Source organism: Labeo rohita, chromosome 3 (assembly GCF_022985175.1).
Source record: "Labeo rohita strain BAU-BD-2019 chromosome 3, IGBB_LRoh.1.0, whole genome shotgun sequence".
NCBI lineage: Eukaryota > Metazoa > Chordata > Actinopteri > Cypriniformes > Cyprinidae > Labeo > Labeo rohita.
This window is the reverse complement of record NC_066871.1, coordinates 12,510,053-12,526,175: the sequence shown is the minus strand read 5'-3', so window position 1 is coordinate 12,526,175 and position 16,123 is coordinate 12,510,053. Positions and strand designations below refer to the sequence as shown.

Below are 16,123 nucleotides of genomic sequence, written 5' to 3'. Positions count from 1 at the left end.
TTCCATTACAAGAATAAAATATTATTTTTTTGCATTTGTTTTTGAAACTGAGGACATACTAAAGAGAGGTTCTGACAGATTTCACTTAGACCACAAACTATAGCTGCCTAACTGCATACGTGCACACGCGTGCATTTGGTTCACCTTAGATCATAATGGCGAAATGTCTGTGTGAGATCACTAAATGAGTAACAAACTTCTCATACATACTCTCTCACACACTCATAAACTCATAGCTCTGTGTTTTGCCAAATGCACAAACGGCCTGGCAGATGTATTCTTCACCTGTGTGTACTTTTCTTGGCTGGCAGATTTACGGCAGACACACACTTCTTCCCTCCGTTTGTCTCTTAGGTCATGTGTGAACTTTGTTCATTATGCTAACTGTGTTTTTAGATAATTTGATGATTGTGTGTGACTTATTACTGTCCTAAAAAGCATGGGTTATATTTATCACTCTTTGAGCTTGCTCTAATGCAACCTCGTAACATTTATCTTCACTCCGGTAATAAAATAGAGGTCATTATTAACTGTTTACGACAGTGTCCACTTACTTAGAATATATGCATGTGTAAAAGTGTATAAGAGTGTGTTTATGTTTTGGTTTACTATGGTATCCTACACATTTTCACTACACACAGTTTCACTTTGATCTATCGTTTTATATTTGATCATAAATCATAAATATCTTGCAGTACTATAAAATGTTATTTTTTAATAGGTATTACGTTGCGTTGATATTATGTTGTGACAGTTAGAAAACTTGCTACAGAAGGTTGCTCAGCCTACAGTTACAGTTATACAAATACAAATTTCTACAAATATTCAAATACAAGTTATACAAATACAACTATTTACAACAAAACTGCTTCATGTGTACATACTACAGTATATACACTACTGTCCAAAGTTTGGGGTCAGTCAGATTTATTTTTCTTAGACAAAGAAATCAATACTTCATTAAGGGTGCTTTACACTGATCAAAAAAATAACGTTTATAATGTTACAAAAACATTCTGTTTCAAATAAACTTTTTTGAGCAGCAAATACATGCATATCAGAATGATTTCTGAAGGATCATGTGACACTGAAGACTGGAGTAATGATGCTTAAAATTAATCTTTGCATCACAGGAATAAATTAAATTTTTAAATATATTACAATAGAAAACAGTTATTTTAAATGGAAATATTATTTCATAATATTACTATTTTTACTGTATTTTTATTAAAATACACTGCCCTCCAAAAGTTTGGAAACGCCCTAGAAAATTGGGTTTTTGGACGATATTGGCATGAATCCTTTTTAATTTGTGATAATTTTGCACTGATAAGGGACAACGCAAACTATGAAAACATATTATATTACATAAAGTTTATACATACATCAAAATATCCACCATTAGCAGCTATTACAGCTCTGCTGATCCAAAAATCTTTTAAAAACCTGGGCCAAGTTTAAACCTGTAACCAGGCATCACAGCTGGCATAGGGGCATGTCTGACTTTGACATGTATGTATTGCCATTATTATGTAATCAAAATGAAAATTATTATTGCTGGTCTGCATCATCTGCAATGATAATGTCAAGTTACTGTTACGTATTTGCACCAAAAATGATAAGGATTTATGCTGATATCGTCCAAAACCACACTTTGCCAGTGGTGTTTCCAAACTTTTGAAGGGCAGTGTAAATTCAGCCTCAGTGAGCATAATTTGTAACCCCAAATTTCATCAAAAATTAATTGCAAAAACATTTTCAGCATTGACCTCCTCACAGTTATTTCTATTCAATTTTTAATGAGTTTTCAGAGTTTTAGTTCAATTTTCATCATCAATAATCCAATTCAAAGCTGCTGAAAAAGTGCAAAGAGCTTCTCACTGCAGGTTTTACCTTTGAAACCACAATTACTTAATTACTTAAATCACTCAAAATTAAAAATGCAGTAATTTCAAGCACTTACTTTGCACTGTGTCTTGATTTTCATCGTCCATTCTTCTGTGAAAATAAAGAAATTAATTAGGAATTCTCGAAGTAACAGGAATCAGACAATCAAACTCACACTCAACCACTCACTCAATCCTCATGCAAAGTAAGTAATACACAGAAAAAGGTGAGATGACTTCACGCCAGATCTGCTGTAACAAGCCTCTCCTGCACTACAGGCATTGTGACAGACACAGACACATCTGTGCAGGTTATAAGCATGACATAATGCTAACTATTAAAACTATGAGCTCTTACACACACCCTGTTTGACGATCCTATCAAGCGCATAAGATACATGCTGAACTCATTTCCTGACTCAAAGGAAAGGACTGTGCTGACTTACAACCTCTGACATCTGTTAATATATTCCAGGCAGTTATGATATTGATAGAGTAGCACTAAGAAGTCATTTGATTTAACTAACAAATTCCCAAATAGCAACAAACACCCAACAAAACATTTATCAAAGTATATATATATATAGTATTATGAAAGTATTACTTTTAAAAAACTGAATGCAAACCTCTGAAAGATATTATATGTACAGTATGCAATGAATCAGAGGCATTTGTGAGTATGAATAGTTTCTGTCACATGATAACAGGTTAATGACAGGCACAACACCCAAAAAAAAGTTAGTGTGTCTACATAGTAAACAACTGCTATAAGCACACTGCAGGCCTAAGTGGAGATCCGAGACCGTCGTCTCCATACCCGCAGCTGTCCTTTATCTCGCAGGCTGTTACGGGTTGAGTACGAAAGCGTTCACTATTTTTGCGGCTCCCTGCAGGATCCCCTGGCATGTAACGACGGGCACGCCGACGACTTCCCTCGGCACCTGGTTGAACTGCTAGGTCAAGAGTCAAGGCCACCACGCCACCATCAGTGGCTCTAATATTTGAGCAGACAGACCATAACAGATGGAGGAGAGGAAGAATGTGTGGGTGTGGGAAAAAGAAACAGAGGAAAGAAGTAATGAGCCAAAGGAAAAAGATTAGAAAAGAACTCTGCTACTCCTCACAGCACACTGAAGATGGTAGAGTGTTAGACAGCATCAGTCACACTGTCTCAAAACTACAGGTGCACATTAGCATTGTGTTAGCACCACAAAATGTGCATAGAATACAGTTTATAAGATAAAGAGACTCCAGTGAATCTTAAAATTTAATATTTAGCATACAAGGACACAGATATAGCCATAAATGAATCCAATGCTTAAAATATTGTTTAGCATATTTAGAATTTAGAACATTTAGAATGTTTTTTTAAATGTTTTAAATGTAAAGCCTCTTTAAGATTTTTAAATGTTTGAAGTTTTTTTTTTTTTTAAAAAGTGTTGTGCATAATACATATGTGTGGATGATTAATTCAACCACAGCTATTTTTAATCATATTTATATTTATCCACTACCATTCAAATTAGGGATCAGTTGGATTTTTTTTTGTTTTTGAAAGAAGTATGTTATGCTCACCAAGGCTGCATTTATTTGAACAATAATATATGAAAACGGTATTGCTGTGAAATATTATTACAATGCATTTGAATATATTTTAAAATGTAATTCATTCCTGTGATGCAAATCTGAATTTTCAGCATCATTACTTCAGTCTTTAGTGTCACATGATCCTTTAGAAATTCATTCTAATATGCTGATTTGCTGTTCAAGAAACATTTCTAATTATCTTCAATGTTAAAAACTGTCACGTTTGACCAATTTAATGCATCCTTGTGGAATAAAAGTATTAACGTCTTTCAAAATAAATTCTTAATGACCCTAAACTTTTGAATAATAATATGCATTATAAATTAAAATACATTACCAGTCAAACGTTTTTGAACAGTAAGATTTTTTATGTTTTTTAAAGTCTCTTTTGCTCACCAAGCCTGCGTTTATTTGATCTAAATAACTGTTTTGTATTGAAATATATTTTAAAATTTCATTTATTTCTGTGATTTCAACGCTGAAATTTTAGCATCATCACTCCAGTCACATGATCCTTTACAAATAGTAAAAATATTTCACAGTATTACTGCTTTTTCTGTATTTTGGATTAAAAAAACATTACTGTTCAAAAACTTTTGACTGGTAGTATATATATTTTAACATACTTTATTATAACATATTTTAAAGTGGACAATTTAAAACAATATTATTATTATGCAAAACTCTGGTGTTAGAGTTAGCACTGGGCAAATAACTGACAATGTTTTGCCTGGGGTAATGCAAACAGAATGAAGCAGGAAATGAACACACACACTGAGGCGTCCCTACACTCTATCAGATGGAGCTGGGCTCGAGGTTTGCTGTAGAAGAGCGTTCTTCAGCTGGCCTACTGATACATGAGTGTGTAACTGGGGAGTGTCAGGGGTTGAGGGCCCATGGGAGTCTGGAGGCTTTTCCCCAGCCACTGTACCAGACGAGCCCAACAAACATTCCCTGGAGAGGGTGATGGAGAGAGGCAGAAGTCTTAAACTGCAGACAACAACCGGAGCAAATAAAGTGTGCAAGGAAGGAACAGCTGAGAGACAAGAGGAACAGGGGTAAATGTAAAGAATGACTAAAGTGTAACTGAAAAAGAAAAAAAAAAAAAAGAATATACTCAAAAAATATTTAGGCCCAAATTTAAGATTTATGTATTTGAATTGCATATAAAATTTCCATCCATTTGGATTACACACACTCTAAAAAATGCTGGGTTAAACACAACCCAGCGCTGGATTAAATGTTTAATCCAACCTTCTGGGTAATTTTACGTAACTTAACTATTGTTAAAACTAATTAAATGACTGGCTTAAAATGAACCTAAAATAGGTTGTAAATTAAAAATAAGGCACATAATTACTAGAGGCATCCACAATAATCAAAAGGTGAACATATATTTATAAGCAATTTAAAAAATTATTATTATTTATTTATTATTTATTCTTAACTTATTAATAAATGTTAATTTACTGAACATATTAATAAATATTATTTTCAACCTATTTTGGGTTCATTTTAAGCAAGAAATGCAATAATTCTTTAGCAATAGTTGAGTTAAATAAAACTACTCACAAACATTTAACCAAATCGCTGGGTCAAAACAACCCAGTCACTGGGTTTGTCCATATTTCACCCAGAGTTGTTTTTAACCCAGCATTTTTATAGTGCAATTTTGACATAAATTTACATACATACAAGATTTCTGTAACAGCACTAATAAACTAAATGTGTTTTAAAAACACACTAACCATGTTTATGTATTTATCATCATTAAATCAACTTGATTTCAATCTCATACATTTTAACTAACTAAACACAGCTTGTTCCACAGCTAGCCATATTTTAAGGATATTCATACTTTTCAACTGAATCAATGTAATTGTTTTCACAATAAACAGATGCATGCTGATTCCTGATGCAGCTCGCCCCACCCCTTTCTTCTCTCTGTGGAGTGACGAGCCTGTTTACTTTAGCCGCATTTAGCCGCTAAATTTGCTAACTAGCACGTTATTATGAAAGGCGATCGCAAAGATTCATAAAAAACCCTTATACTCACTTCTGCTGTAAGTGAAGCTGGATCATGAATGATTAGTGCGAACATAGAAGGATATATGTAGGTCGGGAGGCGCATTCCCTTCACAAACAAACTTAATCCACTGCATCTTCAGCGGCTTAGATGTCATAAATGACGACTACTATGTTCAATATTACATCCAGCAACACAACACCTCAATCGCTCAATCAGAGATATTCTTGTCTAATTTACATCCCTGCTCCAGCATCAAAACATGGAGGTCGGACTGTTACAGCTGATCTGAGGTAAGAGCTCATGTCAATCAACTATCGTGGGAGCGGCCTCTGTGGGTGTGACGCCACAACGACAGGCATCTGAGAACGGCTCGATTATTTTTTACAGATTAATTAAAAACCACTGCATGGATTTTTATCATTATAGGGTAGATTTGTACATGCACTGCCAACACACATTAATGTTCAAACAACATGTAAAAGTAAGCTTTGCATCCGATGACCCTTTCAAAAATATTATTTAAATAAAATCAGACAGATACAAATTACGTTACATCAATAACAGAATATACCACGATTTGGAGTACAGAAATCTTGTTTCATTGTTTTATGTATGACTGTCAAATATGCATCACATTAAGTTTATTAGTTTGTTTACACTACCAGTCAAATGTTTTTGAACAGGAAGAGTTTTAATGTTTTTTAAAGAAGTCTCTTCTGCTCACCAAGCCTGCATTTATTTGATCCAAAATACAGCAAAAACAGTAATATTGTGAAATATTTTTACCATTTAAAATAACTGCTTTCTATTTTAATATATTTTAAAATGTAATTTATTCCTGTGATTTCAAAGCTGGAAAAAAATTCTACTCAGCTGTTTTCAGCATAATAATAATAATGAATGTTTTTTTGAGCAGCAAATCAGAATATTACAATGATTTCTGAAGGATCATGTGACTGGAGTAATGATGCTAAAAATTCAACTTTGAAATCACAGGGATAAATTACATTTTAAAATATATTAAAAGAGAAAGAAGTTTTTTTAAATTGTACAAATATTTCAAAATTTTACTGTTCTGTACTTTGGATCAGATAAATGTAGGCTTGGTGAGCAGAAGAGACTTCTTTTAAAAAACAGTAAAAATCTTACTGTCCAAAAACTTCTGACTGGTAGTGTAATTCAATTTAGGCCTAATTTTTTTTTTAGTGCACAGGGAAATATTGCAAAACCCAATGGGAATTAGAATATATTTAAAGCTGGAAGTCCTGTGTGATCAGCCTAAATATTTGCAGATGATTTTCCATAACTCCCTCCTTGCAATTAATGTCCCGTTTATGTCAGGAATGTGTTTTAGGAAAGTAAATAAGAATATTTTGACTTGATATTTCCAATATAATTTAAAATTTTAGAAAAAAAGTTACAAATCACAAATGGGGATGAGAGGAATGTCTCAAATTGTTTTGTATGCTTTGTATGCTACAAAGCCCCAGGAAAGCTCACCTGTTTTGGTGTGTGTTCTCTCCAGGGGCATTCACCTTGCACCCATTGGGGATCTTTGCAGGAACAGGCCTTTCTTCCAGTGGCGTTCGTCCATTCCTTCCCATTCCTCCATTCATTCCTCCTGAAACAGACTTATCCGCATAGGTAGAGTCACGAACGCCTCGTCCTTCCCTCTCTCTTCTCGACCACTTAGATGGAAGCTCCTCTTCCTGGCTGCCGTAACGTTCGGCCAGCTCTCGGCGTCTCTCTGCTTTGTAGCGAGCTATCCGTTCAGCTCTGGACTCCTGGGCTACACTTTCCATTTTGTCCATATCATTAACTCGTTTTGGATGTCTGAAGCAGGGAGAATAATTCCTGGTGTGCAGTTAAGATGATATCAACACCTCAAATGGGAAAAACAAGGGTGGAGTCACAACTGAAGAAAGTTTGGTTGATTAAAAGCTCAAATTACAGCAGGTTCCTCTAATCATATGTACCATCCTGATTACTCCCCTGAGGACATGGCACTGTTAAAAAACAAATAAAAGAATTCTCGATTAAAACAGATGTAGTCATATGCATGACATACAGAGGTGTTGAACAGGAAAACACGAAAACAAGTTTATTCAACAATTATCGCACACATAACATTTTCATTTTTCAGTCTATGCAAGGCTATAAACCTACCTGTAAAACTAGCATTTCCCTCTCCTAAATATCTGTGTAAGTGTGCTCCATGACCTGCTTTGCTAAGTTCCTGCATTTGGGAAACTCCTCTTGCACTGACACTCTACACCTCTGAAGTGCAGCTCAACTCAGCAGTCTTTGAGGGCAAGCCATTCATCAGACAAGCTGATCCATCAACACTCAACACAGGTGTATTTTAGTATATTTCAGTCTCAGCAAGTTTACTGCTATATTCTTACTATACTACTGCATATTTAAATAAATAACAGAGAGTCAAACAGTAATAAAACTACAATTCCTACAATGATTCCTACTTAAATTAAAACAGCTTACACAGCATACAACATTGCATAAAATAATTAAGCTAATTAGTGCTTGTTAAATGTGTATCTGATATCTTTAAGGACCCCATTAATTGTGTAATAGCTAAACAATAAAATAAAATAAAATAAAATAAAATATAAATACACTGCTGTTCAAAAGTGCAGTAATATTTAGACATTATTGCAATTTAAAATGTATATTTTAAAATCATTTGTCATTTATTTCTGTGATGGCTAAGCTGAATTTTTAGCATCATTACTCAGTTTTCAGTGTCACATGATCCTTCAGAAATCATCCTAATATGCTGATTTGCTGCTCAAAAACATTTCTTATTATTATCAGTGTTGAAAACTGTTGTTGCTGGTTAATATTATTGTAGAAACTGTAATAATTATAATTTGTAAAATTATAAATATCTTTACTGTAAATTTTTATCAATTTAATTTCTTGCTGAATAAAAGCTTTACTAAAAATAAATAAATAAATAAATATAACAATAAAAAAATATTTTAGAAGTACACTCCTGTAAATTGATTTTTTGGGTACATTTTATTTATTTATTTATTTTGTTTTCCTATTTGTTTATTTATTTATTTATTTATTTTGTTTTTTAATTAGTTTAGTTTGGGTCAAATTCATTTCAAATAAAAAGTGGTATCTTTTTCATTAAAGCTTTTATGTATAATGCATTATAAAAGTAGTTTTAATGCATTAATTATGCCTTATAATAAGTCTCATGAATAATTGCCACCACAGTTAACACTTATCAATTCAATGTTACATAAAGCATTTTAAATTCAGTTATAATTTTTTCCAACAACATATAATGTATTACAATTCACATTATGAATAATAATGCATTATACCCTTTAATAACCCTTTATGGTGCATTATACATAAATGCTTTAAGTAAAGTGTTACTGAAAAATAATAAATGGTAATACTTCTACAGCATTTATTAATCTTCATGTTAGTTTAGACATTTATTAATACATTATTAAAATCAAACGTTAGTTAGTAGTAAACTAAAATGAACAACAATGAACAACTGTTTTTTTATAAACTAACATTAACAAAGATTAATAAATAGTGTAATAAATATATTGTTCATTATTTGTTCATGTTAGTTAATAAATTAATTAATGTTAATAAATAATAACAAAGTGTTAGCAAATAATTTAAAAAATGGTGGTCAGAAGAACGTATTTGAAGGCAAAATCATTTGATTTATAAATAGCTATTATTGTTACATTTTTGTATCTCTGGGAACCCACCCATACAGTAAAGACAGTAATTTCCGAAAAATAACCAGAGGAACCTGAAGAACAAGTGGAGCTAATGCATCTGGTGTGAAAAGAGACTGTAACACATCGTCTTGTTAGTCACAGCTCGGCTGTAATAAATGAAATCACCTAAACAGCACCGTTCAGAACATGCCTAAATTATCATTCATGAATCCACAAATGTGGTTACCTAGTCACCAAGCTGCCATAACAACACAAACACAGCTTTACTCATACATAAATAATGACATCATCACGTTATCAGCCATATAACATGGACCTGGCATGTGGTGGACGGTCGACCCATGGGAGCCCTCCAAGAGAGCTGCTGCAGGGAATGTACCATTGTGTGTATGTGTGTGTGAAAGGACACACTAAAATTGGCGATGAGACTGAATTATAATTACCCATTACTCATGTTTTAAATAAACCCCTTGAAAGTGTTAAGAATAGTTTTTAAAATGGAGATATCTAGTAATGACTGGTTACAATCTTGAAGTTTTAGTCTGTTAAAGAACAGCTATGAGTGTGTGTGCGTGTGTGTGTGCGTGTGTGCGTATTTGTAGGGGCTCCTCTGCTCCTAAAAAAGCAAACTGAAAGCATCAGCATTCTGCCCGATCCTCTCACAAGTAAAACACAATAGGCCCAGTATAACAACAGAGCAGAGATACTACAGGACAGAATGGGGTAACACTTCACCCAGTGAGCCTTATATGGTGTTTCAGAAACCCGGTTCTACTGCACTCATAATATAATATGTTGTAATAGTGTTCATCCTCCAAAAACTCTAAGGGACTGTTTACACAACACCATTTTCCACTAAAACTAGAAAACATTTTTTACGTCTTGCCTATTCATCTACACCACTATGAGAAATTTTTTTTTTGAAAACGGGTTTCAAAGTGCATGCTTATCCTCTCAATGTAAAACTATGAAAATGTGCATGATGTCATATGTATGCAAATTAAGTGTTCAGTCTATAGGTATGCGAATGTGCGCAGGCATGTATTGTTTCATTACCAAGTGACGTCAACGCTTTTTTTTTTTTACAGTGACTAATGGGCTGGGATGCATAATACCGCATTTTTAGGCTGAAAACTGTGTGAACTGACGTTGATGACAGAATTTTCATTTTTGACTGAACTATCTCTTTAAATGCTAAAGGGATAGTTCAGTCAAATATGAAAATTCTGTCATCACTTATTCACCCTCATGTCATTCCAAACCTGTATGAATCTCTTTCTTCTGTTGAGCACAAAAGAATATTGCTGGTAGCCACTGACTTCCATAGTAAATAAATACTATGGAAGTCAATGGCTACAAGCAACTGTTTGGTTTCCAGAATTCCTCTATATCTTCTTTTGTGTTCAACAGATGAAAGAAACTCATACAGGTTTGGACATGAGGGTGAGAAAATGAAACAATCATTACAAAGTCATTACAAAGTTAAATAGTGGGAGTTCGTTATATGAGTTGTACTGAAAAATAGTCAAGACAGTAAAGGTTTTTAATGTAAACTTTTAAAACATTTTGTTTTATTTACATATGGCTTATACTGTATACACTACCACTCAAAAGTTTGGGATCAGTAAGACTTTTTAAAGAGGTCTCTTATGCTCATCAAGCCTGCATTTATTTGATCAAAAATACAGAAAAAACAGTAATATTGCAAAATGTTATTACAATATCAAATAATGGTTTTTCATTTAATATACTTTAAAATATAATTTATTCCTGTGATGCAAAGCTGAATTACTTCAGTCTTAAGTGTCACATGATCCTTCAGAAATCATTCTAAAATGCTGATTTATTATTAGAATTATCAGTGTTGGAAACAGTTTTTTTTACAACCTGTCATTCTTTATTTCAGGTTTATTTGATGAATAACAAGTTAAAAAGAACAGCATTTATACAAAATATAAATCTTTTCTAACAATGTAAATCTATGCTATCACTTTTTATTAATTTAACACAGCCTTGGTGAATAAAAATATTAATTTCTTTAAAAAAATAATAATAACAATAATTTACTGACTCCAAACTTTTGAAAAGTAGTGTATAAAAAACTTTTTTATTTTAAATAAATGCTGTTCTTTTTAACCTTTCATTGCTCAAAGAATCCTGAAAAAAGTATCACAGGTTCCAAAAATACATATATATTAAGCAGCACAACGGTTTCCAGCATTGATAATAAATCAGCATATTAGAATGATTTTTGTAGGATCGTGTGACTGTGAAGACTGCACTAATGATTATGAAAATTCAACTTTAATTACAGATATAAATTAAATGTTAATGTATTTTAATATAGAAAAACGGCACCATACTCCACTGTTCAACCTAGATAAAAGACTATTAATTACTATTTAAATTATAATAAATAACGGCTAACAAAGGCTGTTGTCAAATCTAATCTAATAATAGCTTAAACCTCTTAAGATTTACATTACTGGACAGGATGGCAGCACTGCCATGTTCTTTCTAGGGAGTTTGAGAGGCATGTCTTGTCTGAGAGTGACTTGCCTGAGAGGTTTAACAAGCTTAGCCACGTTAAGACCCCTGGTAAGAGTCTTAGATCAAGAGAGCAAAGAGTATTTTAAACATCTAAACATATAAAACTATTAATATATGTGTAAAAAAAAAAAAGAAATACTGCCATGTGTCTTTAACAGCATCTTTGTTTTCATATTATTAAAGTACAACTTTGATTTAGCAAAAACGTGCATTTTATTTATTTTTCCTTATCTCAGTAATAATGATGTCCCTGCGCAGCATCCAGCAGTGAGCAACCAAACAAAGCCATTACACTAGAGACAGTAGGATGATGACAGAGCGAGTCACGTGAGAGGGAGTTTGAGGATACGGGTAGGAAAGGCACCGTAGTGGCTGGTTGACGCTTGGGATCAGTTAGACTCATCAGTCCTTAATCCAGTAACTCTATCTGGCATGGACATGTGCTGAGCACAGACATATGCAAACAAACCCCCACACAGACACCAGCGTTCACGATTCACCAGACATGACTGAGGTATTCTCAGCACATGCTGCTTATCTTGCTTAATAGCTGTTGGATTAATTGTACTACAGTGAGCTTATGGAAGGTGTGTTTTCTGAATTGGTGGCTGACTCACAACAACCCAGCTGTATTAGATTGTCAAGTCTAATTATATAATAATAAGAGTTCAAGGCTTGTGCCAGAAAAAACGAGTAATACAAGATGCATTTGAGATCATCATACATCAATTAAATGGTTTATTAATTGCCAAAGTGCTTGTGCACAAACAGCAGGTGAGATTTAGTATGCTGTGTCATGTTTTAAACTGTCCCAATAGCATCTACAAGGCAAAACAGCTAACAATAAACAGTTCAATAAATAAGAAGTTATTATTGCGTAACTTACATTTTAGACACACAATTGTCAGTTTATCTGTTTATGCTTTTCCAACCAAAAAGCTTCCAAACTAAGCCACAGCAGATCCGTTTCAACACACTCTAGTGTATTTTTCCTGAACAGTTTAGTATTTTTGAACAAATTGGTTGAGGTAATGATTCAATGACTCATTCATAAAGAGTCTGTGTCATCTGAATGCCACCTACAGTAACTTGTCGCCACCTACTGGTGTATGTAACAAACAGCTATATAATGTATGTGTGTACTTAAATTTAAAAAAATGGGCATAATGACATGGGTATTACAAAATAAACATAATTTTGGTAAGACACTTCCTGTGAGAAAACTGTAGGGATGGGACAAGGTGATAAAAAATACAGTATAAAAATCATTACGTCTATGGTGTGCGTGTGCATATTTGTCAAATAAATCATAATCAAATGGTTCAAGGAGTAAATGCAAAAAAAAAACAAGTGTGAATGTTCAGTACAAGAAAGACTGGTATGACTATTTTAAAGATTCTGTTTGCTATAAGACATTCTACTACAAGACACATCCTATTACATGTCATTGTGCTCTGTTACATAACAGAGTAGAGTAAGTTCATGGACTTACAGCTACAACCGTGATGGGATTCCAGCATTTGTAGCCCCCATCCTGAGCTATGATCAGGTAATGCAATGTCACGGTTATATTTAACACCATCATGACAGACATAGTAATAGTCTTAAGACAAGTGGTAAATGGTACAACAACAAGATGTTTAAGATGCTAAACCAGGAACAGAATTAATATAGCAAATAAACAAATAGTGCCAGTGGATGACAGAAATGACACAGCTTTTGACCTTGGTTATACTCACACAACACATAGGTCACACAAGCTAGACTAGTCAACCCTCTCTCACACACACACACACACACACACATACATGTTTTCATGCTTTATGGGGATGTTCTATTGGTGTAAATATTTTCATACTGTACAAACTGTATTTTCTATTCCCTTGCACTAACCCTACCCCTAAATAAAACTACATTTTTTCAAAAAACTTTTTGTATTTTTGTATGATTTATAAGCTGAATTTTTCAGGGACAAGGATTTTGGATATTGCCATCTTTGTGGGTAAATTTTGTTCCTGTAATGTAGGGTATACCTGAACAACACACACACTACAGACACAAAGACTAAATTATAACCTCATGGCAAGCCGGAAAGGAAAAATTTCTAATACACAATTCATGGACCTACAGTATTCCCATAATGTTCATTATCCTTCACTGGTAATTGTCACACACAATTTCTAATAATAATAAACAGCAACAAATGATTAGCAGTAAAATAATAATAACCTGTAACACTTTATTTTAAGCCTGCACATATATTACAGCAGTATTCAAAAGCTCTTATAATACACATATAGAGGAGGTCAAAAGTTTACATACATCTTGCAGAATCTGCAAAATGTATATCGAATAAGATATTTTACATAAAAGATGTTTACATATAGTCCACAAGAGAAAATAATGGTTGAATTTATGAAAATTACACCGTTCAAAAGTTTACATGCACTTGATTCTTAATACTATGTTGTTACTTGAATGATCCACAGCTGTTTTTTTTTTGTGACGGTTGTTCCTGAGTTTGTCCTGAACAGTTAAAAATCCTTCAGGTCCCACAAATTCTTTTTCAGCATTTTTGCATATTTGAACCCTTTCCAACAATGGCTGTATGATTTTGGGATGAATCTTTTCACACTGAGGACAACTGAGGGACTCATATGCAACTACTACAGAAGGTTCAAATGCATTAAGAGCCAGGGGTGTACATTTTTTAATGAAGATATGTACATTTCTTTTTACTTTGCTAAATATCATATATTTTTTCATTTAGTACTGCTCTACAGAATCTACAGAAGATACTTACATTTTACCCAGAACACAAGATAAGTTAAATTTACCCTGATCTTCAAATTCAAAATGTTTAAACCCAAATGTTGTTTCCTTCTAGAGCATCAGTGAGCATTTGAACCTTAATAGTCCCTCAGTGTGAAAAGATGGATCTCAAAATCATACTGTCATTATTGGAAAGGGTTCAAATACACAATAATGCTGAAAAACCAAGAATATGTGGGACCTGAGGGATTTTTCGGAAGAACAGAGGGCAGTTTAACTGCTCAGGACAAACAAGGGACTCATGAACAATTACTAACAATTACTATTACTAAATAAAAAAACACAGCTGTGGATCATTCAGGTAACACCACAGTATTAAGAATCAAGTGTATGTAAACTTTTGAACAGGGTCATTTTCATAAATTCAACTTTTATTTTCTCTTGTGGACTATATGTAAACGTCTTTTATATGAAATATCTTATACAGGTCAGTATTAAATAAAAATCAACACGCATTTTGTATGATCCCTCTTATTTTTGGTAAAATTATGGACATTTTGCAGATTCTGCAAGGTGTATGTAAACTTTTGACCTCAGCTGTAAAATGCAATGCATTTTTATAAATATCTGCAGACAGTGTAATTAACACCTTTACAGGGTACAATTATAAAACACAGCTGAATGCTGATTTTATTCTACAAAAATATTGAAGCATAAAAATAGACTGTACTATATCTGAGGTTACATTTATTCATTAAAAATATACAACTGATTAAGATGTATTATAAAGTATTATAGCATTATGCATGCAGAATTCATTTATATGCATCATATGTAAAACTTTAAGTAAAGTGTTACATTAATCACTTAATCAACAGACGACCACAGTATGAAAATAATGCTCAGCATAGACAAATGATTCTGTTAAATCAACAAATGGCAAAGTCATTTGAATTTGCAGTAGCGTACATTTATAGATCGTGGGTTATTGAGTTTGAAGTGTAACAGTTACAGGTGCGTTTGCAGCGCTGAAAATAGGTACAAGTAAGCAGATATCTAGTGAGCAGAACAGTGCAGAAGCAGATATAACATTTCACTTATTTTATACACTAAAGATCCGCAACACAAACACCCATTTGGTCTCCAAGCACAATCCAGTGTGCGAGGTCAGAAAGACACTAACGTTACTGAAATGTTTAGCGCTGACTAAGCAACTTAATGAAATGAACTCAGAAGTTAATCCTTTTGTCGTTAAGTTTCACAACAGGAAAAAACTGACTTCTGTTATTCTTAAAACTCGTGATAAATGTAACAGCAGAAATGAATGACTGTACTTACTCGGTCTGTGGGTGGATCAGCTGTGCGCTCGGATCAGCTCTGACAGGTTCACTCACACACACACACACACACCACCCCGATGGCCAATGAGAAAGTGTGCAAAGCCCTTTTAGGGTTTGTGTGTGTGTGATGAGTGAGAGAGAGAGAGAGACAAAAATACCCCTATGACTAGGGCAACATTCCATTGTAAGGGGCAACAGCTCCGTTTATTAAACAACTACTTA

At 33.5% G+C, this 16,123-nt stretch overlaps 1 protein-coding gene across 6 annotated transcripts in view; it reads right to left on the bottom strand.

Moving 5' to 3' along the window:
- svilc (supervillin c) overlaps positions 1–15,977 on the bottom strand; it is a 35,129-nt gene extending 19,152 nt beyond the window's left edge. Inside the window, exons 1-5 of one of the 6 annotated variants that reach the window (XM_051106146.1) lie at positions 15,900–15,977; positions 7,003–7,508; positions 4,263–4,463; positions 2,704–2,880; positions 1,964–1,998 (exon numbers count right to left, since the gene is read on the bottom strand). In XM_051106146.1, the coding sequence (XP_050962103.1) occupies positions 1,964–1,998; positions 2,704–2,880; positions 4,263–4,463; positions 7,003–7,313 (724 nt within the window). In that variant the 5' untranslated portion in view covers positions 7,314–7,508; positions 15,900–15,977. Of the gene's footprint in view, positions 1–1,963; positions 1,999–2,076; positions 2,103–2,703; positions 2,881–4,262; positions 4,464–7,002; positions 7,509–15,899 lie in introns of those variants that run through there. The other 5 variants (XM_051106147.1, XM_051106148.1, XM_051106149.1 and 2 more) reach the window with 5 other exon arrangements.
- Between the last annotated feature and the right edge of the window lie 146 nt (positions 15,978–16,123).